Source organism: Hetaerina americana, unplaced genomic scaffold (genome assembly GCF_022747635.1).
Source record: "Hetaerina americana unplaced genomic scaffold, ioHetAmer1.1.p SCAF_5, whole genome shotgun sequence".
In the NCBI taxonomy this organism is placed as follows: Eukaryota; Metazoa; Arthropoda; class Insecta; order Odonata; family Calopterygidae; genus Hetaerina; species Hetaerina americana.
Genome location: NW_027287095.1, coordinates 90999842 through 91027468, shown reverse-complemented (window position 1 = coordinate 91027468; position 27627 = coordinate 90999842). Strand labels below are relative to the sequence as shown.

Genomic DNA, 27627 nt, shown 5'->3' with positions numbered 1-27627 from the left:
ACTCCTAACAAAACAGAATCCAGCAACCGACTCAGCATCAAGTCCTTTATCTCTGAGTACTTCCTTCATCCTGTCCTGTTCCTGTTATTTCCTTGTTTGTCTAACATTCTCCCCTCAATTACAGTCTTTATCATCCCACTGCCAATCAATACGTTTATTCTGCTCGACTCCACCTTCCCCCACCATTCCTGTGTTCATTATTTATGTGTGTTTCTCTCCCTTGTCCTAATCTCTGTATCCATGTGAATAAATATCTGTTTGCCATTTGGCAGGTGTTCATGTTAGAATGTGTATTTTGCTAATGTGGCTTGTTTCCTTCTTCTGGATTTACATGCCATGAAAAGCACTGTTCCTATCCTTAATGATATTGTATGATTACTTTCCCTACTATTTTTTCCTCTTGTGTCAATTTCTCCTTCAGTGGGTGAAATAGTTCCCGGGAAAAAATATTAGGAAAGGTGATTTGCCAGTATCTGCTTTCACCATGGCACTTCTTTCCACTGTGACCCTTTGTCCCTCCACAAGCTCATTATGTCCTCCTCAGGTGTCTAACATACCTCCCCTCTCTCTTCCTCTTTCACCCACACCAATCTGTGATCTTCATTGAAAATTAAACATTTTTGTAGGAGAAAGAAGTTCTCATTGCTCATGGTAAGTTAAGAATTTCATGCTCCATTTTGATTAAGTCCTTGAAATCTCCTCTTTGCTTTTCTCCCTTCTTTGCAGAGGTTGGTGGATATTTGGGATATGATTAGATTTGTGGTTCAGGTGCCATATAATGCCGCCAAGGAGGGTCCTATTGTTTGCCGTAATTCTTCTCAGTTTTGCAGTGCTCTCGTGTCGCAGTCTAGGAAGTACTTGGAAGATCGGTGAGTTTGCTGATATTTGAAGACACTCTCTGGAGGCCTCTTTCAATTGTTGACAGAGTCTGGGACTGCCATCCCTTGCTGTCTCTCCTCCCCTCCATAGTAAATTACTCTATAACTATCGCTCCAGTAATCCCTGCTATCCTTCCATCTCACCTCGCCTACACCTAGAATATTTATATTTCTTCTTCCTATCTCTAGTTTAATATTCTCTAATTTTCCTGTCCTTAACATTGTCCTAACATTTCAAGTTCCTATTCTAACTAATTTGGCCTTCCCTGCCGCTGCTGTCGGTTTTGCTCTGCAAGGGTTTTGTGAGATGACAAAAGTGGAAGCCTCTGTCACTACTGGGCACAGCCGTTTGGGCCGAGTCCCATAGTTGCCAGGACTCATATTCTCTATATTGTCCATCATCTTATTCTTGGGAATAATAATTGAGTTGGTTTCCCATTACCTTCCTCAATATTGTTTTTAACGTGGCACCATCACTAAAATAATCAATAGTCCCGCTGGGGTCAGACACCTCTGCAGCTGCCTCACCGAGGAACAGATGCTGTGTAGACTCCCTTTTGACAGGCACCTACCCTCGGGCCTATCTGGCATGGGTGACCTTACAAGGAATAATTTTCATTCCTCTGACCAGCACAACTCTTAAGGTTCATGTGATTGCCTAGCAAAGGCAAAGCCCATGATTAGTTTCAAGATGTATATGTGAATACTACCTTGATCAAAAATTTCCCGGAATTTATTCAGAAAATTAAAAATACAAGTTTATTCATCTAAATCTATATTGTCCCCTTCAAAGTAATCCCCATCGACTGCAACACACTTATGCCAGCGCTTGATCCAATCCTCGAAACATTTTTTATATTCGGTTTTCGGTATGTCCATCAGTGCTTCCTGCGATTTTTCCATTACTTCCTCTCGGCTGCTAAAACGCGTTCCCTGTAATGGTTTTTTAACTCGATTGAACAGAAAGAAGTCACAGGGAGCCAAATCAGGTGAATTTGGTGGCTGTTGGATGGTATTTGTTGCATTTTTCGTCAAAAAATTACGAATAATGATAGCACTGTGCGACGGTGCGTTATCATGGTGCAAAATCCACGAGTTTTCTGCCCACATTTCTGGTCTCTTTCGGCGAATTGCTTCACGCAAACGTCTCATAACGCCCAAATAATACTCTTTGTTTACTGTCTGGCCTTCTGGCAAAAATTCATGATGCACTACACCGTTGTAATCCATGAAAACCGTCAGAATTGCCTTCTTTTTTGACTGAAAACGACGTGGTTTTTTTGGTCTCGGCTCATTTGGTGAACGCCATTCACTTGCCTAATGTCTGGATTGCGTGTCGTACTCATAAACCCACGTCTCGTCTCCAGTAATGATCCTTTTGATGAATGTGGGATCGGATTCAGCCTCGCAAATCATGTCTTTTGCGACGTCAACACGGTCTCTTTTTTGCATGAAATTGAGGTCTTTTGGCACCAACTTTGCTGCTACACGACGGAAACCCAAATCATTAACCACAATGTCTTGGGCGGATCCATAGGCAATGTTCAAGTCCTCCGCTATTTCTCTGATGGTTAATTTGCGGTTATTGACCAACATTTCTTTTACTTTATCAATTTTTTCACCGACTTTCGATGTCGATGGTCTGCCACTGCGTTCATCATCTTCGATTGACTCACGACCACTTCTGAACCGCTCGTGCCACTGGTAAACGACCGTTTTTTTTAGAGAATCGTTGCCGAAACACTTTTCCAACATTTCCAACGTCCGTGCGCCACTAAATTCGTTTTTTACGCAAAATTTAATACAAGTTCGTTGTTGCAAATTTAAATCCATTTCTGAAATTGTAAAAAATCGCCAACACACACAGAGATAGATGTACTCTTGGCTACGTAACTTTTGCAAATGTCAAGTTATGACACTAAGATTTAAAGGGAATATCAACAACAGATGTACCAATTTAACAAAAAAAACAGAACTCAAATCGGAACGATGGGAGCGCCACACGGTGGTTATTCCGGGAACTTTTTGATCGAGGTAGTATTTTCCAACCTTCCCATTTGAGAAAGCATACTTAAAAAGTTCATTGTTGGTTATTTTTTATTAATATTTGTAACCTTAATGTATAAAGAAGCATTGTTCATTTATATTTTATAATGGTGCCTAAAATTTCATTAATATCAATTCAAAGTTCTCTTTTAAAGTTTTATGCCCCTCAAAACTTCACATATTTGAATAATGTTAAGTTTTCTGTTATTTAATGTAATTTGTAAGAAGGCGATCTTAAAAGTAAAGTCCCCTATTTTTTTCATGAAAAATCAAATTTATTCTCAACTTTGCTTACATCTTTGGAAAGGTTGAGGATTTAGCTATTTTTCTACATAGTTGCCTTGATGATCAATCACTTTTTGCATCCATGTAAGCAGGTTTTTAATACCAGCGTCGTACCTTTCTCCTGCCACCGCGCGAAGCCAACTGACGACTGCTCCTCCGTTATAAATTCATCGCCATTTAGTGAAAGTGTACGGCGAGAAGTGTATGGACATCGAAAACATGCAGAAGTGGTGCAGGGAGTTTTTTGATGGCTGAGAAAATGTCCACGATGAACAGCGGTCGGGGCTGCCAAGTTTGCCGGAATCAACAGTGGCTCCAATTAACGGATTGGTGTGTAATAACCGTAGAATCACCCGTCATGAAATGAAGGAAGGCCTTAATGAAGAGAGTGGCTACCTCTTTGTACAGAATATCGTGGCGGAGGTCCTCGGTTACAACAAGGTGTCTCACCAAAGGAGTGTGTTTGCATCATGACAATGCACAACCACATGTGTCACATCAAACGACCACCCTACTCAATGAATTTAGCTGGGATAGCATCGACCACCCTCCTTACAACCCGGACAGCGACCACCGCTCTTTTCCTGCTCTCAAAAAACACCTTGGAGGACAGAAATTCAAGTCAGACGTGAAAGTGCAAGAAGCAGTCTTCAGTTGCCTTCATGACGTGGCAGGAGAAAGGCACGACGTCGGTATTAAAAAGCTGCTTACAAGGATGCAAGAAGTGATTGATCGTCAAGGCGACTGTGTAGAAACATAGCTAAATGCTCAGCCTTTCCTACGATCTACACAAAGTTGAGAATGAATTTGATTTTTCATAAAAAAAAATAGGAGACCTTACTTTTCGCATTGCTGTCGTATTTCTGGTATAAATATACTTACAATCTACATTTCCTACTCTGACATAAATGGAAGTGGCTATGGAAAACATTTGTATAGATGTGAATAAACTGCTGAAAAATGAGCTCATTAGAGCAAATTAAAAATCATCAATAGCATATTAGATATTCATATCCTGGCTGTTGCATTATCTTTTCATTGTCGCTGCCATGTGGTGGAAAACTTAAGTCCTTCTTGATCTTTGCCTGCATATTAGCAATGACTACAGAGGCAAAAAAAAAACATTAGAATAAATCTTATGCTGTCAATCTTATGCCCAAATTATTGTGTCTGCATGATGAATATATATGTATGGAACTAATTTTTCATAAATGTCACAACAATTCTTCCTATCCATATTCTGTTGGTTTCCCAACCAGAGAGGAAAGTGTAGAACAGTCCTAATTCATCTCGTTATCTTAAACCGAATTCATTTATTTCTGCAACTATCCTCTTTGGATCAAGTTGGAACATTTCCCACCAAATTACAGTTTTCCGACCCAAGTTAGGGGCATCAGAACATTTCATTGGCCACCACTGATGTGCATAGCCACTCTGGCCTTAAACAGAGGCCCCTCTGTGCTTCTGGCATAACTGTCATAAAATACTTGTCGAGGTGCTTGTCTTTGCTGATAAAATCAATTTAACAGGACACATGCTATGGCATCAGACTTTCAATTGGAATCCATTTATGAGTAATGATGATCCCTCAGGCTGGTGGAAATTCTCTCCCATGAAAAACCAACGAGCCATGAAGAGCACATTCACTCGTAAATTATGAATGGGTAACCTGATACAGTCCAAAATATGTCCTCTTTGCCCTCAATTAAAAGTGACTTTCAATTTCCATGTTATTGCAGATTTTGTATCACTCATAATATCGAATAATAATGATTGTGGTTACCTTGTGTTGGCTTTGCTATTGCCAATTTATTTTGCACGTGAATCATTGGAGAAAAAATAATACCTTGGCTATCACGTGGACGCTTGGTGTGTATCCACTGTGTGTTGATTTTATTGTGGATTCTTATTCAATTGAATTTTTTAAATCTGCTAAAAAAAATGCATGCTAATAAGTTCACATTGTGGCAACCAATCCATCTGGGTTCAACCCATCTTTTATTGAAAGGTACAAGACATACATGCAGAGCGTGGTGACCTCAGACCTTGTGAGCTCGCGTTTGGGGTCATCTCCCAGCACACTGTCCCTAGTCCAGGCATTTACATCTGTGCGTCTGGGATCGCGCTCCTTCCATGCGTTTGGTGCACAGGGCATGCCATCACCTGCGCAGAGTCAGCTGTTCCACTCCGCAAGTGTGCATGGAGAGACGGGCATGGAGGAGTCACCCTTGATTGATGGCCTTCCCGCGTGGGCGCTTGTCTTCTACTGCCTGCGTTGCGGAGACCTCCGGGCTGCCTTGCAGTGTGCCCGCCAGGCTGGGTGGGTGCCTTCGAGATGAGCTCTCATGCTTCTGTTGACCTCTCTCGTCTTGCCCGCAAATTACTGAAATTGTTGTAACTTCTACATGCTCTGTAGTTTATGCTCTCACTGTACATTTATCATTTTATAATATTTGAATTCATGAGTAGTGTTCTCATTGTTTCAATGGCAAATTTTCAGTTTAGTTACCGGTTAAATTGTAATTAAAATGCAATTTGTTAAGAAAACAACCCAACAGTGCTCTCTTATGGAATATTTCTCATATTTGAGGTTTCATGAGATGTCCCGTACATCAATCAAATTCATCTTTTGGTGTAGTGCGGTGAAACTGAAGTGGCTGCGGGTAGGCTAAAAGATAGGTGGCCATTTATGGAGGTCACCAGTGAATGGAAGTTGAAGGAGATATTTGTTGTTGAGGTAGGAGTTAAGGTGGTGGGATGAGCCATCTATAAGTTTGTTATGAAATAGTTTTACTGAATACTTAATTTAACTATGAACAGAAATATATTTTCTTTGCCGTTTGTATGAAATTCGTTCATTTTATCCTAGATGAACAACGTTCCAAACATTTTGTCCATGTCTGTGAAGTGTTGAGGGATTCTCTCTAAATGTGATGTCAATATCTTGACTTGCAAATCACATTTGGTCGAGTTCTTGCAGTCCCTGATGGGGGTTCATGGGTGGATCGTCATCTGTTTCTCCCTCACTTACCTCCCCCATCGAGCAGTTAGTATTTCCCAGTCCATTAGATGCACTGTGATTTTTGAATTCAAATGTACAAAAAATACATGGATCAGCTGGAAACCGATTAAAGTATTTTAATGTTAACGCAATGTATGATAAAAACAGAAGAATACAATAAATAATGGACTGCAGTACATTAAATACATGTGTATACACAGACATAAATAGTAAAGTAAAATGGGTCATCATATGTTTTAAAGCAAGGTGAAGTTGGTCAGAAATGATGTGGGTAAAGAGGAATTGAGATGATGATATATGTCTGCATAGGAGTAGATTTATAGAGAATTGTTTTCATCATGCAGAATCATTTCAGTGTCCTTTTTTTTAAATGAAGTGAGTGACTGGCACTTCTTAATGTCCTTAGGTAAAGTGTTCCAGAGTCTACAGGCTATTACATGAAAATATTTGCTGTGAGTTACTGTGTTGTGTCGAGGTATTAAGTAGATATTATTTCCCCTGGTGTTGGCGTTGTGCATACTGTCAATGAGGACAACTTTATTAGATAAGTACTAATTAGGGAGGGAAGGACGTATGTGTTTTGAAAGTGGGAATGTAAGCGAAGAGCCTCTCAAGACTCGAAAGGGAGGAGTTAAAGAGTTGGTAGGGTTACACACATACAGGATTCAGGGGCACCGCCAGGGTGGAAGGAATCACTGAATGTGGAATATATATATATATATATGTATATATGTAGGAATTAGGAAATATGACAGGATGGTTAGGCTTTCTGTTGGGCACACTCCTTCAAACTCCTTTTCTCTCGTGTACCGCAGGAGCGAGCTGGAGGAGGTGAGCAAAGTGCTGAGGGAGTGCTTAGAGTCTCCAAGTGGTTCACTCATTCCCAGGCACGAGGTACAAGTGCGGTACCAGTTCCGGCGGCACATCCGAAATTCCCCAGATCCATACAAGAGGTGAGTGCTACGAAGTGTGTCTGCTTGGGCCATGACCAGAGTCAATGGCTGGTTCTGTTGAGTAACATCTCGAAAGTATTTGTTCCTCAAGAGTGAGTTATTGATGCCACAACTTTGGCTGATTCTTGAGGGCACAAGCGATTAGGTCCATCAAAGTCACAAAGTCAAAACTATATCATTTTATGAGACTCACTATTTCAAGTGCTTGCTGATTAGTTCCCATGCCATACTCTCTGTCCCTTGGTCCTTGCTGGCCTTGGACTCATGTGAGTAATTCAAGCTTTCCAAATTGTTTAGAGAAAGAACTCTGCAGGACATTGGGTGTGCTGGAGCACCATCATGAGCAAAGAAGATGACTAATGACGGTGCTCCACGGAATACCTATTTTTTTTTAATGCTAGCTGTTTCGATAAAGATTATCATATTTTTCCTTCCAAAGATTGGACTCTAAATCTAATTGGTGCAGTTGAAGTATGTTGTGAAAATGTAGAATGGCATATTTTCATGTAGTTCACATTGTATCTTTGGGGGAGATGCATTGTAACCCTTTTGTGCCGGCTTCTGTTCCCTTGATTATGTGAAAAATGCCAGGGCTGTTTTAATGAATTTGTAGGTTTTCCCTTAGAAATATTTTGAAAGTTCTGGAACGCTTCTTCTGGAATGCTCATAAGCTCCTTTGTGGAATTTTTCTCTACCTCTGGAATGGTGGCAACTCTCTTTCCTCTGAGCAGAGTTTTTAGTTTGGGGAACAGTAAAAAGTGACCAGAGGCCAGGTCTGGTGAGTTGGGTGGGTAAGGAAGCACAGCGGCCTTGTTCTTGGCTTGATGAAGATGGTATTCTGGAATGCTCATTGTCTTCCACTGATTGTCTCTTCTTCTTGAACCTGGTAAACCACTCACACAACCAAACACTAATCCTTCTTGCAAAGGCGAGTTAACCTGAAAGATGGTTCAATAACTTCTTAGAAAATCCTAGAGATGGTGCTTGTATTATCATAAAAAGTGTTCTTTTAGTAGGCCTCATCTCTCACTGTACTGCTGTTAAATTTTATTGCTATTGCATGGTTTCATTTTCTTAGTTGAATGAAGCAAAAAACTTTTCTATTAAGAAAAACTTCTCCTACCTTGTGACCCACCTGGCATGGGTGACCTATCCCGGAGCAATTATCATTGCTCCTTCAAACACAGATCTATGGGTCATCAGATTGCACAAGCCCTTCCAACATGTCAACCATGTAGTCCATGAGGAGGTAAAAACATGTGGTTACATGTGCTGATATGTGACAATGGTATTGCAAGGGCTGTCCAGAGTGTAACCTCCATTTTCGTAGTAGTAGTAGTTTTGAGGGGAGGCGACCGACAGCTAAGGTCATTTGCGCCATAGGGGATGGACAGGAAAGGATGAAGGGTGGAGAGAAACCCGGCGTCGGCATTAGCCTACTCTTTACGAAAGGCACCAAGGGGTCCGCAGCTTAACGTCCCATCCGACGGACGCCGTACTCACTCAAAGTGCCCTCCACAAAGCACCTCAAGTAGGGATCGAGATACCTCTGAAAAATATTCAACACCGCCGGGATTTGAACCCGCGCCCTCAGGGTGGGAAGCCAGTACGTTAGCCCCCGCACCATCTCGATCCCCCTCCATTTTCGTGTAGCGTGAGTAGTGATGGAGGGAGCCAAATGGTCGCTGTATTGGCACACACACTAGAGCAGTACGGCTCAAGCTGCCGGGTTTGGAAGGTCACACCACTTGTCGTTTGTTCACAACAGTGAGGCAAAATGAACGTTCAATGCAATTTCCCACCAAATGTGAAGTCTGTTCAGTGATAAGGTTTTTACTGATAAAATAAACTTCAAAGCTGCTGACCTTAAGGAAATTTGTGCTCCGTTCGGACCGAATGTGATGAGTGACAAGAGTTGTGCGTCAGTGTTGTTGTTCGTTTAAGAGTGAGCAAGAATGTCCATGATGATGACAGAAGTGGCCATCTGTCTTTGGTGAACCAAGAACTGCACCTGAAAATTGAGGAAAAAGATAGTGAAAAACCAGCATCTAACGGTATTTGAAATCTTGGGGAGTTTTCCACAGATTTCTATGACTGTCGTATGGAAACACGACTGAAAAGATGTGCTACTACATTTTTCGTGCTCATCTTGATGAGGAATTTGAAAACTAGTTCAGAGATGTAACAGATTTTTGAATCTGTTCGGGGAATGTGTATGGAAATAATAGAGATATTTAGTTGTGAGATGAAAATAATAACTTCTCTGTGTCCATTCCGGTGTATTTTTTGTACCATAATGGAGGTTACTTTCTGGACAGCCTTTGCACTCAAACATCATTGCTGTGGCGACACGGATGAAGCTCAAGGAGACTTCATCCAGTCTGTAGTAATCATAACTTCTTCATTTCACTTGGTCTTAATTATCCAGTTAGTTGAAGCGTTGCTGATGCCTCGTTTGATTGTTCCGTGTCTGCTCAGGGCCGTGTACTGCATCCTGGGTGGTTGTGGAGATGGGGTGGTGGGAGGTGGGGGACGAGGATTCGGTGCCGAGGATGAGGGGGTGGGTGGCACCCTGGGTGGCTGGGGGGGCGTTGAGGGGGTGCTGGGGCAAACGTCGGACGACTACCTCTGGCTCAAGCTGACGCAGATTGAGTGGCAGAGCAGCGTCTCATCCTCCTCCCTGCCTGCCAAAGGAGCCGCTGTCGGGCAGAAGTGCACCCTGCAGGATTTACAATCCCTTGTGCTGGATTACGGTACTCTGTCTCTCTCTCTCTCTTTTCACCGTGTGATTTTGTCCTTTTTTATCAATGCATTTGCAATGGCTAATTCCAAAGTTGTGCAAGTCTCCTAAACGTGTCACTCATTCTAACCCTGGCATTTTCTTTTTTTTTCTTCACATCATAATTTGCATGCACATGATCCCAATTGCCCAAACGTAGCAGTGATCCGAGATTGGTCCAATATGCTGTGCTCTGCCTTTCTTCACTTAACGCAAAAATGCTTGTATAATAATGATCAGGTTCATTAACCCTTGTGTTCATGACTGGGTATTGGAGTGCCCAAAACCGTTGAATGTTGCATGTCCATATGGTAGTGGTATTTTGCTTTCTTACTTTTTAAAATTCTAGCTTGCTCATTGTGGGATAAATTTCTTACTGTATCATATACTAAGTTGCTATTATTTGTTAGGTGATAGTACAAGGGTTGCTATTTATATTTTAAGCCTTGATAACACTAAGTGCTTTACGTGCCATCTGACGTTTCAATCTAAACGTTTGACCCTTTTTACGCAACTTTCTCCAGAACATCTTGTTGTTTGATCATAACTTGCGTTGTTTTCTGAAACTCAAAAATTTTGTCTCAACAAAAAAATGGAGTTAACTCGTGAACACTTTCGTGCGATGATTTTTTATGACTTTCGACATGGATTATCAAGACAGGAGTGCATCGATCAACTTACTTCAACTTTTGGTAATGTAGCCCCATTCTTTACCACTGTGAAATGCTGGTATAACGAATGCCATCATGGCCGCTAGCTCAGCGATGAAAGTCGTGAAGGTCGTCCAAAATCAATTGTTGTGCCAGAAAACTAAAATGCTGTGCAAGAACTAGTAATAGAAGATGGTCACGTGACTCATCGTGAGATTGAGGCATCCTTGGGAATTAGTATGATGAGCATCAATAAGATATAGCATGAACATTTAGCTGTGAAAAATATTTGTCCGCATTGGATTGCGCTTAAATTGATAAAAGATAAAGAAGATGCTTGTGTCAGTTGATGCAAAGAAATGCTCAACAAATACAGATGCTGTGCATAATATCTACACAGGTGACGAATCTTGGATCCATGCGTAAAGGCCAAAACAAAATTGCAATCCTCAGATCGGTTGAAACAACTATGAGGGTGGTCCCAGAAGTACCCGGCTTGACCTAGAGATGGTGGTAGTTGTTTGAAATATATCACTGTATTAGAAAGTATGCAATCTGTAAAGAATATGTTCCAAGTTTAAAGATGCTATGTTGTTTAGTATTTGTTTTGCAGCCATCTATAGTAAACATTTTCAGTGAATTTGTGAAAATGGAGAAAATTGGTCATCATCATGTGACACAATGCTTTTATTTGAAAGGTCTCAGCCCAACCAATATAAAAGCTGAACTGGATTCTACTCTGGGTGAGTCTGCTCCTTTGTTTACAACGGTCAAATATTGGGTGGCAGATTTTAAAGGAGGCCATACGAGCTGTTAAGACGAGCATCGCATTGGTTGACCAAATGAGGTGACGACTCCAGAAACGGTGAAGAAAATCCATGAAGTGATACTGGATGATGGTCGACTGAAAGTGCGCGAGCTAGGCGTTTAGGCTTAGTAGGCATTCCAAACAGTGCTCCTCTTAGGGGTACACTTAGGAAATATCTCAAGCATTTTCTAATAGATAAATGCTATTATAGTGTGGAAGAGTTTCTGGAGTCTTCAGAACACTGAAACAGCTGATTATTTGTTCTTTGACTTGTCTTATAGTTATAAAGCCAAAACTATAGTTGGAATGACTTAAGAATTTCGAGCAGCACAGGAAAGCAATGAGGCAGTGGTCCATAACAGAAATAATAAATCATATTTGTAACACTCAGGAGAAAAGTTGGAAAAAGAACAGCTTGGTGGTTGTGATAAATCCAGGATAATAGATAAAGTCGGGAATGGGAATCCAGAAAATACGTTATCAGAAGAAGGAATGATGAAGTGTAACTTAGGTTAAGTAAGCATCTTTTAAGCATTTTATTTACAAAGTTAAAAAAAGAACAGAAATACATATGTATTCTGAAGCCATTCAAAGACATTATGTATAACCATTATTGAAATAGAAAGAAAGACTCGTACTTTTCCACAGATTTTATTATACGGCACGACGCGTTTCACCGACTTGCGGCATCATCAGGTACCTGATGATGATGCCGCAAGTCGGTGAAACGCGTCGTGCCGTATAATAAAATCTGTGGAAAAGTACGAGTCTTTCTTTCTATTTCAATAATGGATATCAATTACTTCCACGAAGTGAAGCCTGAAACAATAGAATATATTATGTATAACCTTTAGGCACTGATGCACCATGTTCATGTAATATCAAAAATATGAAAATCATGTAAAATCATTAAAATAAATGTACAGAATTGCTAATTGTTCCTCAATTGATATCCGTGGTTATTTTTAGTAGTCTACCATTCAGGGTAGGTATTTGATGCCCTAAGACGCTTAAAACTGCTGCACTCTTAAGCCCTAACCTGCACTACACAAAAAAGCCCTTAATCCTGGTACTGCATGTTGTAATAACTCATTCTTTAGCTCTGCATACATTCTTCCTGTCTTTATCTTCACAGCTCTACAGAATATTATTTCTTTTGCTTTCTGATGATTAAATGGTAAACCCATGGCTTCTTTCTTGAGTGCGCAGATTTATGCCAAAATATCACTTCAGCAAAGAGCAAGGAATATTTGCAAATGTCACTCGGGTCATTGTGCTGACCATGCTTTTGTTGTTTTGCTTGTGTTGCCAACAAGATGTCCTCACATACTCTGCCGTTTGAGGGCACCTCAGTTAAGAGCACCACTGCATTGCTGTTTGGTCTTGACAGGTGAGCAGCATTACCGTGCATCAGAGAGGCCACATGTGTACGTGCAAGCCCTGGTCCTCACTGGCCTCTGGGAAGTGGCGATTGAGTTTCTGGCCCTGAGGGCCATGCCAAGGCTGCAGTCCAACTGCCAGGCTGTCCACCTCGCTTTGGCTCTTCATCAAATGAACCTGCTTGCCCTTCCCCAGGACTGCAAGGCTCCACTGTGTAAGTGCGGTTATGGTATTGCAAAGCATTTGGAAGCGACCATTCTGTGGGTTGTGGGTCGAACAAAAAGAGAGAGAGAGAGGCGCTTCCTCTATGAAAATAGAATCTCTTCCCTTTATCCTATTAAAAACTTTCTGACGGATCGGGATAGTGCAATAGCTAATGTGCTGGCATCCCACCCAGAGGGCCCAGGTTCGAATCCTGGAGAAGGTAGATATATGTCAGTGGTGTTGCGATCCCTTCTTTTGAGGTGGTTTTTTTGGAGAGCACTTTGAGTGAGCATGCCATCCATCGGATGGAATGTTAAACTGTGTGGGACCCCTTGGTGCATTTTGTTAAAAGTATGCTAATGCCAACAGTGGGTTTCTCTCCTCCCTTCCCCCTTACCCAGCCATCCCTCTAGGCAAGAATGATTTTAGCTGTTGGTTGACTGACCTTATAACTACTATATACTTTCTGGGCAACTTACTCAATTATGAATTTTTTTGATCAGTGATCGGTTCCAAAGTCATTGTTCATAGGGATGAAAAATTACACAATCATTTTGTTCTCAAATTCGTTTAATTTTTCTCATTTTTTTCTTCAAATTGTTTATTTTCCCCTTTTTTTAATGCAACAATTTCAGAGTGTAAAAATCATTCGCCTTGACTGGGATTCAAACCCATATCCCTCAATCCCAGTCAAGGCGAATGATTTTTACACTCTGAAATTGTTGCATTGAAATGCACATTAGCGGATGACTCCATTAAAGTTACTGTTGCAGCATCTCCCGCAGTTTCTTTGGAATTCGTCTTTTTTTAATGGCTTTATTGCAGGCCTGTAAGTCTTAAAGTTTTGGAAAGTCAGGTATATGTTGCATTTTCAGGATTAAGTACGTTGCTATGTGAATTTATGTAGAGCCTGATGTTATCGTCCAGGTTGCTGTGTACCCATCGATTTCGTTTGCACAATAATTGTACATTTATAAAAGTGCTCCCCTTTCCCATCGCTGGGTGGCAACAGAGAATGGGAGGGGAGTAACATACTAGTCGCATAATCTTATTCGCCAATAAAATGGTTTTTGCCTTCGTTGGGGTCTGTTCACCTGGTCCAGTCCATTGTTTTGATGCGGGGTTTACTTTCAGGAGTGTAGTGGTGGATCCAAGTTTCATAAACTGGTACAAATAAATGAAAAAACTCCTCGGAGTTTTGCTTGTTAAGTAACAAGTTTTTGATCAAAACAGTTTCCCGGGCTAATTTTTGATTGTGCCTTAGCAAACAGCGACCACCTAGCTCAGAGCTTCTCCATGCCCAAATGTTCATGTAAAATATTGGGTACACGTTCAGTTAACATCCTAGTAGTCTCAGTTTTCTCAATCATTTTTCATCTGTGGTCCTCATTCACCATTTTATGAACTGTTTCGATGATTTCAAGGATTGTGACCTCAACGGGTCGTCCTGAACAGGGTTTGTCAGAAGTGTTCATGTGACCTTTCTTGAATTCAAAAACCCACTGTTTGACTTTTAAAGGAGAAGGGTCTTTCAGTGTGGAATCCAGTTTTTCTTCAGTTTGAAGTGGTGTAAGGCCTTTGAAATGGAAGTAATTGATGGCTGGATGCTATGTTGTATCTTTTCCTACGATCCTTTCCTCTTGTTGTTGTACATTTCTCCTTTGAGAATTTTGCGGTTGAAATAGCTCCCCACTGCCATCTCATGGTCGAAGAATCGGGGCACTTTGTTGGATAAAACCCAGATTTCAGTGTAATTTATGTTTCCTTGATAGCTCAATTGTTAGAGCTTGGCAAGTTGAAGATCTGTGGTTCGAGTCGCGGTCAAGGAAACTTAATTGTATCTGTGATCTGCTTCATTCCATCTTTCCCACCACTCTTGTGCTTGTCTTTTATGTGTGTTCCTATCCCTGTGAATGAATGTGTTTGCCATGTGGTGGGTTTTCGAAAGAGAATTAGGATTTGAAATTTCAATTTAAACAAGCAGCCAGGTTGAAGATTTGGGGAGTTTGAATGCCTGCCAGAGTTGCTTGTTTCAAGTTGTGTATGACATTTCTTTCATGGATTTGCAGTGGTTTTGGATCCTGCCGACCCAAGGCCCATGCGCCGCCTCAACTTGTCGCGTCTGATCACGTTGTATGTTCAGCACTTTGAGGCCACTGACCCCAGGGAGGCGCTCAACTACTACTTTTGCCTGAGGTAGGTGCTTCCTCGTGTGTGTGCGGAGAATATTGTCTTGGCAGAGATAGAAGCATAGCCTTAGGGGTGGAGGGAGCAGTCGAGCAATGCCACCAAAAGATGAGACTGGCTTCCAATCATGAACATTGAGCTCCCAACTCTAAAGCCCAAATGCTCTGATTATCTCTCCATCTTATTTACTACTCAGGATGCTCCTGGCACGGGGAAAGGCATTGCCCAGCCATGAATATGTGGCTTTAATGTCTTAGGGCTTAAAAACAAGGCGAGTTGTTCCTGGAAAAACAATCCTTTGAGTTGATTAAGACTGGTTATATGTTCCACCCTAATTGATGACCTCTCATAGTAATTTCACTTTCCCATTTGTGAATGCTCTTTTTCTCTGTCTTCTCGTTGTACATCTTCTCACCGTTTACCCATAATTGATGCACTTTCAAAATGTTTCTATTAGAACCAATTATTCCTCTGGGCTGCTCCTAGAAGAATTTATTTTAACTTGTAAAATCCCAACCATAGCGCTTCAACTGGTTCCCTGTACCATAACAAAGAGCTGAGTATTATAATTTTCTAATAATCAGTGGGAGATTTGGAGGTGACTGCACAAGCTCTGAATTCTCTTGTATTTAATTAGTAAGAGGATTACATGACAAAAATTAGTGGAAAATAATGTATGGGTGTGTCATGTCAAAAGGGATTAATATGCTGGTGGTGTGAACAAATCTTAACCATTTCGATTGATCTATAGATGCAATTATCAGAGCCTAAATTTTGAGGAGCAGAATCATCCCTGGCTCACTGATGATATGCTTTACTCGTCACAATTTAAAATACCACGGCTCCATTTTCTTTGTGGTGGAATTGGAATATGATGAATCCATTTTATGATGTACATTTGGATAAAGCTTGTGGTTCACTTTGCAATTGACAACTCATTATGCTTGTATACTTAAAATTATAAAATTTTATTTTAAAATTGTAATCTTTAATTTATACAATATTTGACACTTGAAGCCCTGGCCTAAGGCACAAGTTTGGGCAAAGCCAACAATGCAAGCATCCCAAGCCAGAGCACAGATTGCATTGGCCTACATGTGTAATACAATGTACATTTGCTTTGGTGTATAATTGTATTATGGTTCCTCACATTACCTCCTTGGAGGTTCGTCTATCTTGGGCTGCCATCATTGGCTCTTTTTCATTTGAAAGACGAAATACAATCAAAAAAGTTCCCCACAATGCTGAGTGTTTTTCAAACTATATGATAAGTTTGACTGTTTTGGAACAAGTTTGGTTCTATTTGAATGTGTGATCCTAACAATTCTATTAAATGAATGAAACACTCAGGTGCTGTGAAAAAGCATGATAAACTTAAAAAATTGTCCTGTATTCTGTTAAAAGAAAAGAATGACCAAAATTTTGCAAGCTCAACTCTTTGTTATAATTAAAAATATTGTTCAATTGTTCATTGTTCAATTAAAAATAAATCATAAACTTGTACCTTGGAATATAATTACTGACCATAATGACTTATTCAGACAGTCAGATGACCAGACATGCCAATGATATTATCATTGGTGTGCTTCAGGTTAAGGAAGGTTTGGACTAACTAATACAATTGCGCAATGATGTATTTGTTTGCCTCTCCAAAAAACACATCCTGACATCCTATTCTGCTAAGAGTCCCTCTTCTAATCTGAATACTTCCTCCCTCCCTTCATGCCGTCCAACATCCCCATCCCCTATTCCTTTCCCTTCCTGGTTTTCCTAACATTCTCCCCTCCATATCTCAGTTTTCAACATTCCAGTGCCCATCAAAATGCTCTGCATCTATATTTCCTATCTCCTTTGGATTTCTCCCAACAATCCTCTCTCACCATACCTAGTGCACTTCATTTGTTTTCCTGTCTGTGCACTTCATTTTTTCTATTCAGCTTCAACGACCATGTTTCCATGCCAAAAAAAACACTCCATATCAAAGTTTTAACGAGCCTTTTCTTAACATTCTTACTCAACATCTGTGTCATCAATGCCTCTCTCTTTGTGAAAGATTCTTTGTCTAATGCAGTTCTTCTCCGTATGTCCCCACTACTTTGACAGTTTTGGTTCAAAACACTTCCAATATGGGTAAACTTCTACCTGCTCTAGTTTATCAACTCATATTGTAATATATGATTTAGCCTTTCTCTTCCTAGACAACCTCATGATGTAGGATTTATTTAACATTGATTCTCATGTATCACAACTATGGTACTGAATTTCTAATGGTCAGCAATACTTGCAATTCCTTGGATGACTGGTTAGCTGCAGCTTGATCATCCGCAAACCTAATTAATTTTATAAAGTCTCCTCCGATTTCCATGTATATCTCAAGTTCTTCCAATACCTCTTTTCTCCACATCTGTTTTTTGTGTGAATTGCTCTCATCTAATCCCTAGGTGGAGCCGATGGATTGTTTTTTTTGCGGTTTGTAGTCCATTCCAATCACTTCCAACATCTTGAACATCTCTTTCCAATTAAGGCTGTTGAAGGCCATCTTCTCTAGATTATGAGCTCATATTTCACTATTTAACTAAGCCATACTTTTTCTTGAAAATCTTATAACGTTTGTTTAGTTAACATTCATTCTTATCCCTTACCTATGGCACTGAATTTCAAATACATTCAGAAGTGCTTGCAACCCCTTAGCTGAGTGACAGACTGAAGCCTGAAATGTTAGGTAAATTCCTATAGCCTTTTCTAAAATTCTAAAAAAAAAGTGGGAAGGCTCCTATGACATTAGTTCCATCAGCCGGTGACTGAAATATTGCTATAGGAACCTTCCAACTTTTATTGGCTTTAGGAATTTACCTCTCTTCGCATTCACAGCTAATAACTCACACATCTTCTTTCAAACTAAGTCCTGGTCATCAGCAAATGTGGCTGATCTAAGAAATTCCCCACTGATTTTCGTCCCCATCCCCAGTTATTCTCTTGTCTCTTCAACCATTTCTCCCCAAATATGTTGATTAGTTTAGGTGTTAGTGGCCACTTCTGTCTGAATCCTCTTTCTATGAATTCCCATCTGGACATTTTTAGAAAAAGGATTGATGGCACTGCATCTCCATCTGCTACTTGCTCTTGAGTAGTCTGTGACATGTACAGGTTGCAGATTAGTCTCATGTCCCTCAAGTCTATTCCTGTTTTTTGAAACATAATCATTAATTCCACCCAATTCACTCCTTCAGTCACCTTTTCAAAATCTATAAAACAGACAAATGCTTAGATATTGTATTCCCCGTTCCTCTTTATTCATGACCTAATTACAGCTGCGGTGTTACGCCTGCCTCTCCTTTTTTCCAGCCTGATCACCCCCCATTCAATCATTTTCCCTGCTATCATCCTCTTATTGATATGATCATGAGAACCACTTAACCTGCGGACAAAATCTATCTTATGGTTTTGCAGTCCTCATATATTCCTTGCCTTTCCTTGTTTTTCCTGGAGATATGTTCTAATTTTTCTCCTATTTTACCCATCACCCTTTCCTCATTCGTAATTTTCTAACAAACCTGCTGACACTCCTTTCTTATCATTCTGGTTATTACATCTACATTTCATTTCCTTAAACTTCTACCCTGTTTTACCGTTATGTCATTAGCACCACGTTATCATCGGAATTTAGGAAACTCTGCAAAACAATGATGCTCTTCCTAAATCTCTACCTAACCATAGTATAGTCTATCTGATATTATTCTGAATCCTCTGACATTGACATTAATGCCTATTGTGGTGTTTGAACCAAGTGCTTGGTATGATTAACCCTGTGTAGTCGGCAGGGCCATGGACCAAAGGGCCTTGGTTCAATTTCAGGTGGTGTACTCTGCTTCACCTGAGCTGTACAATTTTCTAGTGCTATCAGGTCTTCCTAGGGAATCACATTTGCGGTACACATTTGGGTGTGAGGAGCTGGCCCCTTTGTATATCCTGTGGTAATGTGTGAACCCTCAGGTTAATTAATGTGGTTTGGTTTCCTTCGCCCAATGCTGTTGTCCCCGATGTGTGAGTGCTTCGTGAATGAAAAATTTTCGAAATGAAAGTTTTCTGCATTGAGTGCTTAATCCAGCACAGCATTGCTCAAGATTTTAAATGTGAACTTTAGTATTAATTTGGAATTAATTTTTTTCCCGCCAATTCTTTATTTAAGAAAATTGAAGGGAGATGGCGACGGCACTGGCAATCTGTTCATTGAGTGTGTGGTGAACATGGTCCTGGAGAGTCAGGATTTCGGCCTCATTCTCGGCAAGATGATGCCTGATGGGTGTCGATTGCCTGGCTTGATCGATGAGCTCTGTACTCCTGGTTCAGGCGCTGATTTTGCTGGAGAGGTTGCTGAGGCTGCTGGGAAGCGTTGCGAAGACAGAGGGCTCTTTGAAGATGCCATAGATCTTTACAACCTGGCCAAGGTAAATTTAGATAAACACTTGGAAAGTATTGAGAAACTGTGGGAATACTTGAGGATGTTAAAATCACATGAATTATTTTTATTGCAAGCTGAGGTATTGGTGTGGCAAACTTTTGTGTAATCCATGGATGAAATTGAATCAGAATAGGGAGGAAAATGCAATTTTCCTGCTTAATATAGATGTATGTTCGACTAGTTTCAATTCACTACATCATTTTCAAGTGAACCTTTTACAGAGCTTCAAGTGAAGCAATTTACAGAGTTCAATATGTATACATTTGTTTTTTGGTTTTTCCACTCGCATCTCTCCCGCAACCCCTCCCAGCACATTGGGGCTTCCCTAACCCCTATGTTTAGTATATACATTGGACTCAGTAATTTGAAAGTTTCGCTTGAAAATGATTTAGTTCATTGAAAATAGTCAAAAACAAATCTTTATTGAGTAGAAAATTTCAAAATTTTTCGTCTCTGTAATTAAGGAATGGTGCCACCACATCACACCTGAATCTTCAATTCCTACTTGTACCCCTTGTTCTGTGGCCAGTGAGTTTTAGTGTACAATGATCGAAACTGGATGACTTTTGATGGCAAGAAGGTTGTTTCATTCTCTCGTTTGATGCCCTGCATCATTTCCCTTCTCATAAGTGTGTGCTTCTGTGCTCTTTGCAGAATGACGAGAGGGCGCTATCGCTGCTCTCTGTGCTGGTCAGCCAGGTGATGTCGAAGGCACCGATGGGGGAGGTGGGCAGAGGGGGGGGCGCAGAGGAAGAGGAGGGTAGGCTGAGGGAGCGCCTCAAGGTAGCCACCAAGCACATGCTGCAGAGGGGACAGCCGCTGGCGTGCTCCCCGGAAACCGCGGCTACCTTCCAAACGCTCTGCAAGCTGATAGACTTCTTTGACCACTACCACCTGGGCAGGCACACGGAGGCCCTGGAGGTGAGATTCTGCATTCTCCTTGAGCCACGGCAGTTGTCATGTGGCTGTTGCACCCAGGAGGAGTGGTTTATCGTAATGAATTGTAACTTTGAGTTGGTTATCTTTCTGGATGTCATCACCGCGACTGTGTGTATTGACTTCCAGTCATTGTACGAACAATGAGATTTGGACCCTGGGACCTACTATTGTTTCTCTGTTGTTTGTGATTTTGCTGTTACTTCTATTTTCTTGTATCAATTTATTATGTAACAATGTCAAAGTGACAAAATTGCCTTCATTTGCTTTGACAAGGGTTCAAATCCTGATCCCTCGATGTCTGGCCAAGTGCTTTAGCCAGTTAAACGATTGAGGCAACGTCTTACTCTCTGAAATTGTTGCATTGTATAATGAACATTTAGCAGATGGCTCAGGAATATGTTCTCCTGCAAAAAATTAATAATAGTACCCTAACAAGAATGATATCATGTGATGAATGAAAAATAACCTACCAATACAGCCTTGATGATATCATTGGAACCAAATCATTTGGAAAATGATTGTCTAGGTAAATATTTATTGTAGAAACACCAAATCTAAGTATCAGATTAGCTGATTCCTTCCTGGATTCCTCTCTGGATTTCCTAAGCAAGTTCTATACAACCCACAAAATTCCAGCCCTCATCACTGAAAAGTCAAACTACATACTTCAGTGTCCCACAAAATCCTTTCTCTCTGTCATTCCTCACCATCATTTTTTCTTTGGTAACATCTTTCTAAATTATATAAGGTCTTCTCTCTGCATTTCCTCTCATATTGTTGGTTGTGATGCCATGAATAATATATATATGGTTTGTATAAAAAGTATTGGTAAAAGTTTCAGAAAAGTAGATTTATTTCAGATATTGCTACCCTGCTTCGAAATTCTTCAAAGTACTTCTTCCCTTGAGCTTCGACACACTTTTTCCAGTGGCTTTTCCAAGACTCGAAGGCTCCCTCGTAGCCAGATTCCGCAATGTCCTTAATGGTACGCTTGCAAGTTTCTGTGACGGCACTTAAGGTCCCATTGTGGTGGTATCCTTTGAGGTAGAATTTCACTTTTGGGAATAGAAAATAGTCTGCTGGTGGCAAGTCAAGGGGGACCGTAAGGGGGTTGGGGAATCATCGCGATGCTGTTGCAGAAGGTCTTCGCAAGCAGACACTCTTGGCTCTGCTCCTGATTGTCCATCCAAACACCTTTGGGACGAGTTTAGCGCAGATTTTCCAAATTGCCTAACTTTTAAGTGATCCAATCGTGTGTACTGTCATCTTGCATCAATGCCAATGTACGATCCGTGGTTATGCGCACCCTTAACTGACAGTCTGAATCCAGCACTTCACGCAAATGTCAGGGAAAAATTGTTGCCTGTAATTTTAATACAAACCTTGTAATGGTCATCGGAACTTTTCACTTTGAGTACCTTTTTGGTCAACGTGGTTTAATGGCATCTTTCATTGTGTAACCCCTCTGCTCTCAACCACACCGTGCTCATTCATCTCTAGACTTAGTCAATGCTTGATGCAATCATGAAATACATCTCCCTTGTTACAATTCATTCCAAACACCTCTTTCCATCTCTTCCTTTCATTCCTCCTTATCTCTCCTCTTCAGACCTCCTTATTACTCCCTCATTTTTGTCTCCCTCATTTTTACGATCCGAACTTCATTTTTTTTCCCTGTACTGCCGTTGTTTGTTATCTGTCAAGTTTTTATTGGCATCATTTGTTTTTCTTTGTTATTTGTCCGATGTGATTGACATGATGCTGTTTTGGGCTAAGTATATGAAACAATGCAAACACAGAAAGAGGAATGCAAAACTCTGAATGATATACCCTGCAGGGGCAAGCAATGTTTCATTGCAAACCAGTAACTCCTCTCAAATGTCTCGTATGAATATAAGGACAGCGCGACCCACAGATGGTGGGTCATGCCTGACCATGAGTCAAGCCAGTTGTGACCCACAGGGCTTGTCTTTTTATCAGTAGATGGTGATTATGGCAATGTTTTCCGTTGATCTCAAGGTGTCGTATGGATCATAAAAATAGACTTAATATCAGCGCTCTTGTGTTTACTAAAGGTCATATAAATTTAGTTATCAAGTTAGAGCATTTGTAATCAAGCCATTCAAAATGCATGAAATCCAAAAGATTCCTCACTTTTCCCACTGACTTTCTTCCATTGGTGTGCCCTGAAATTTCCCTGAATTTGCATAACCTTTTACTGTCCAGGCAGCTCTTAGCTTAATTTATGATTTCACTGTATGTGAAGTTCAACAGTTGCCCTGATAAGCCTAAAAATGCATGTAAATATTGAAACTTTAATTAATCATATGTGTTTTTCACAGGTTTTGGAGAAAATACATCTGGTACCCACTTCCATGGACAAACTGGAGGAATGTATCGTTACATTCAAACGACTTGGAGATGAAATATGCCGAAACATGCCGGATATACTCCTTGCTACAATGAACATTCTGCATGAACAATATAACAAAGCCAGGTTTGAATTTTTAATCAATTAAGTTGGGAACATCATGTGAAGACCTTAAACAATTTGTCATGTTAAGAAAAGATGAATTTTCCATGGATTGAAAGTCATTGTTTGGGTATGCTATCAAAAGTGATGTCAGGCTATCCCTGTTATGTCACTAATGATCTAAAATGTCCTCATCCCTCATCCGTCAACATCCTCACTGGGTATGTTACACAGATAGGCATCATAATGCTCACCATCGTAATGAAAGTGAACGTGTTTAGTATTTTGATTGTGTTTCCTTAGTATTTTTTAAGGTTATATCCAGTATCCAGTGCAGATGGCCAGTTTATTCCAGTGAATTTTTTCCTAATTTTCTTGCCAGATAATTATGGCTGTATTGCCCAGGCCTGAACAATTTGTGGAAAAGCAAACTCTTAACTCAGCTCGTGGTCGTCCGTCCATAGACCTTCAGGAGGACGAGTTTAGTGCAGATATTTTGCATTCCTAATTTTCACTGATAATGGTGTATGTACTGTCATCTCAGCAAGAAATAATGAGCTCTACGGCCTCTCAATAAAGAAGAAAGGGGAAGAAAACTCCAATGGCCGTAAGGATTAGTTGCCAATCTCTCGTCAGACCAATTGTTGTGTTGGTGTGACGGGAATCACGTCAGGGACCAACCACAACCTCTCGACCAGAATACCCTCTGTGGTGGTTTACGGGAGATTAATCCGCGTCAGGGACCAACACACAGCCACACGCACACTATCCTGTCTGAAATCCTTCACGAGGCTGTGAGACCCTGTTAAAGAATTTCAGATGGAGATGGAATCCTTCACGAGGCTGTAGAGTAGACCCCGTTAAAGATTCCAGGATATTCACCTGTGTCCAGATTCCAGAATAATTACTCCTTCCCGTTCCACTCAGTCCCTTGGTATCTGTTTTTCCTCCTCCCCCCCCCCCCTCCTTCCTCTTCACCAATACGTTTAAAGTACCCCTCCCCTTTCCATCTTCCACCTATTTCGATTGGTCCCCCCAACTCCCACAGTCTCTATATAAATATGACGTTTGTCTACGGTTGTTTACTTTCAACCTTGTGTTGGAGGTGTTTTCCCTTCGGTTCGCTGAAGAGGGCCACTTTGTGGCCGAAACACGCGTGTTCGACGCACTTCCTAGTTGCTTTTTACCTGTGTCCAGATTCTCCCAGAAGTTGGGCCCTTTTGAGTGTGTGTGCGTTTCTCGAGTGCTTGTGTGTGTGTTTGGTCTGTGCCATCCACAGAGTGTGTGCTTGAGAATATCCTGGAATCTTTAACGGGGTCTACTCTACAGCCTCGTGAAGGATTCCATCTCCATCTGAAATTCTTTAACAGGGTCTCACAGCCTCGTGAAGGATTTCAGACAGGATAGTGTGCGTGTGGCTGTGTGTTGGTCCCTGACGCGGATTAATCTCCCGTAAACCGCCACAGAGTGTGTGCTTGAGAATATCCTGGAATCTTTAACGGGGTCTACTCTACAGCCTCGTGAAGGATTCCATCTCCATCTGAAATTCTTTAACAGGGTCTCACAGCCTCGTGAAGGATTTCAGGCAGGATAGTGTGCGTGTGGCTGTGTGTTGGTCCCTGACGCGGATTAATCTCCCGTAAACCACCACAGAGGGTATTCTGGTCGAGAGGTTGTGGTTGGTCCCTGACGTGATTCCCGTCACACCAACACAACAATTGGTCTGACCAGAGATTGGCAACTAATCCTTACGGCCATTGGAGTTTTCTTCCCCTTTCTTCTTTACTGTCATCTCATCAATGCTAATGCGATATTTGCAATCATGCGCACACTTAACCAACAGTCTGAATCCAGCACTTCATGCATTTGTTGCACATTGTCGTCAGTTCTTCACGTAGAGAGCTGTCCAGCGCAGGGCTCATCCTCCACTCCACACACTCTTGGCCATCCTTGAAGGGTTTGTGCAACTTAGAAACTGTGGTTTGCAGCGTGCTTCCTTCCTTGAATACTTGATGAATCATGCCCAACATCTCGGTACCTGATTTTCCCAGTCCAACACAAAATTTGGTGGCGTACCACTGTTCGATCGTTTGCTGCATTTTGCACTTGCACCGAGTCAATCGACAGGGTTGTCCACTGAAAGCATGCACCAGCCTAGACGGACGCTCGCAGGCGATTGGTGGGTGTTGAAGCTCCACCACTGAGTCTGCCAGGTGCGATGTACACTGCGGCATGTGGTCACATCAGGGTAAAATTCTTCCCGATACTTTTTATACAAACCTTGTAGTAGGATAAGAGAGACTGTAGTAGGTGAAACCATTTACCCGGGTAATGATGAGAGAAGCATAAGTGTGTAAATTAAATATTCAAATCCACTTAATCATTTTACATTTTGGGCAGCTCTCCATGTAAATTAATGCAATCATGTGTAGGTTCCTGGAAATTTGAATTTACATAAAATCTCATCACCCAATGGAATCAAAAACCTTATTTCTATCAGAAGGTCCATTCTAGAAATACCTTCATTGCTTGCCATTAAGTGTTTCAGGTCATGAAAAACTGTATAAATGATGATATGAATCATTATAAACATGTAAAACAGTTGCTTTCTTAAAATTTATGACAATTCTTTGTAGTAATCATAGAATATTTTTGTGGCACATTGCCTCCATGCCCCTGCTATATTGTGCAATGTTTTCTAGTTCTAGCTTGATAAAAAAGACATGACTGCTATGATAAAATTGCATGCAGCATGTTCTCATAATTAATGCTGTGATCCATTGCCCTTCAATGATGATCTGTTTTTAACATTTCAGGGGTTTCGACTCACTGGGGGCAAGATTCGACGAAGGAGGGAGAGATAAGGTGAGAATTGCCTGAATTGCAATTTTTTAATATAGTTTGTTTAATATTATTAAAAACTAATGTTTTCTGATACTGTGAGTGCCATCTGTGTAGGATTTTTTTAAAGAGTGACAACCCACTTATATTTGCATTTTGTGCCCTGGTCTTTATTTTGTACCTTTCAATTGTTACCTGGATATTAATCGGTCTTCATTCTTCTCCTCCCTCTAGCAATTAGTACAGCTGCGGGAGAAGGCGAGAGCCATCACAAATTTTGCTGGTGCACTGCCATATAGAATGCCAGGGGATACGAATGCCCGTTTGGTGCAGATAGAGATTCTTATGCATTAATGTACGAGGAGATGAGGAAGGGTGTTAATCCCTTGTTTATGTGAAAAGTGATTGTTGATTATTTGGGACTGGATCATTATGTGGACCAGCCAATGCAAGAATGGTGGTGAATATTGAATTGTGAAGTTTTAAGTATTGAGATTGTGTTATTTTTTCTATTTTGATAATAGTTTAGCATTAATAAAAGATAACATGATTGATAGTCGCCTACTCATTTTGGTAACTTTTACAAATTTAATTTCAACATTCATTATTAGGAAAATTAATTCTGTGCCTTATATTTATTTATTATCTTTAATTGTTATTAAATAAGTGAATGATAATATCAGTAAAACACTTCCATATCTTTGCAGTTTTGGTTTTGACCAGTGATGTGAGATGTGGTTTTGTTCAATCCATACCAAAACCTTTCTATAAATGATCAAGTATCAGGTTTAACTGAATCGAAGTAATTTCTATAATTATCAAATAAAGTAGTAGTTTCCAACTTTTCAGTGGAGGCATTTAGCAGAATGCATTTTGCTGCGCAGTAGCATATTGACGTGCTGTACATCAGATGGAAGTCGTCATTAATATGGTTCTTGGGTTCACTGTTAAAATAAAGTGCCTAGAGATGGAAGCACAGGGAAGGGGAGAGAGGAGGGGGGCTGAGGAGGAGAAGCTGGGGGGGTACTCTTTTAGTTTGGTTTGGAGGATGCTTGGGGGCAGTAAGAGTGATAAATTTTCAAGGACAAAGTGATCTATTTTTGTCTCTTTCATTGAGGGCAAATCATATCAACTCGAGGGTGTCCATTTCATTTTGTGTGGTATTTCCAGTATGAAATCCCTAACCTATCACCCTTTTTGTCCCCATGTATCCTCCAAAACAAAGGTCTAGTTACCTCCCCAACTAAGGTATAAATGAGAGCTTGATAAATTTGGTGAAATACTGTCGGAATGGGAGCAGAGGATTGTCCTTGACAGTGCCAGTTCTGAAAACATAATGGTTACTTATGGTGTACCTCAAGGAAATGTAATGGGGCCCGTTTTACTTGATTTTTGTAAGAAGTTTTAACCATGAAGTGAATAGTAAGATCAAGGTGGATGTTAGGTATGGGCTTAAGATTTTGGTGGGGGCTAATCTTTTCTTTCTTAGACCATTTAGTAATTGAAATAAACTAAATATTTTCTTTTCACAATTGCATTTGATATCCAGTAGAAAGAGCACATTTTCCTTCATGGAATCAGAAATATTATAATTTTCATTTCATTTGTTCAGGTGACATGATTTATAGAGTATTGCATATCAAGGTCATTTAAAATTGTTAATCAATAATTTAAAAGTCTATTACAAGTACAGAGTACAAGGAATCTTCAAGGTAATAAT

The 27627-nt window shown here is 40.6% G+C and overlaps 1 protein-coding gene across 1 annotated transcript in view; it reads left to right on the top strand.

The window, feature by feature from the left end:
- The window catches only part of LOC139694168 (nuclear pore complex protein Nup93-like), a 36235-nt gene extending 9772 nt beyond the window's left edge, over positions 1 to 26463 (top strand). The window contains exons 5-15 of the mRNA XM_071592598.1: positions 727 to 869; positions 5218 to 5529; positions 7047 to 7184; positions 9663 to 9937; positions 12812 to 13015; positions 15075 to 15201; positions 19382 to 19640; positions 20309 to 20575; positions 22936 to 23090; positions 25883 to 25931; positions 26142 to 26463. Of these exons, the coding sequence (XP_071448699.1) occupies positions 727 to 869; positions 5218 to 5529; positions 7047 to 7184; positions 9663 to 9937; positions 12812 to 13015; positions 15075 to 15201; positions 19382 to 19640; positions 20309 to 20575; positions 22936 to 23090; positions 25883 to 25931; positions 26142 to 26261 (2049 nt within the window). The 3' untranslated portion in view covers positions 26262 to 26463. The remainder of the gene's footprint in view (positions 1 to 726; positions 870 to 5217; positions 5530 to 7046; positions 7185 to 9662; positions 9938 to 12811; positions 13016 to 15074; positions 15202 to 19381; positions 19641 to 20308; positions 20576 to 22935; positions 23091 to 25882; positions 25932 to 26141) is intronic.
- Positions 26464 to 27627: the final 1164 nt, after the last annotated feature.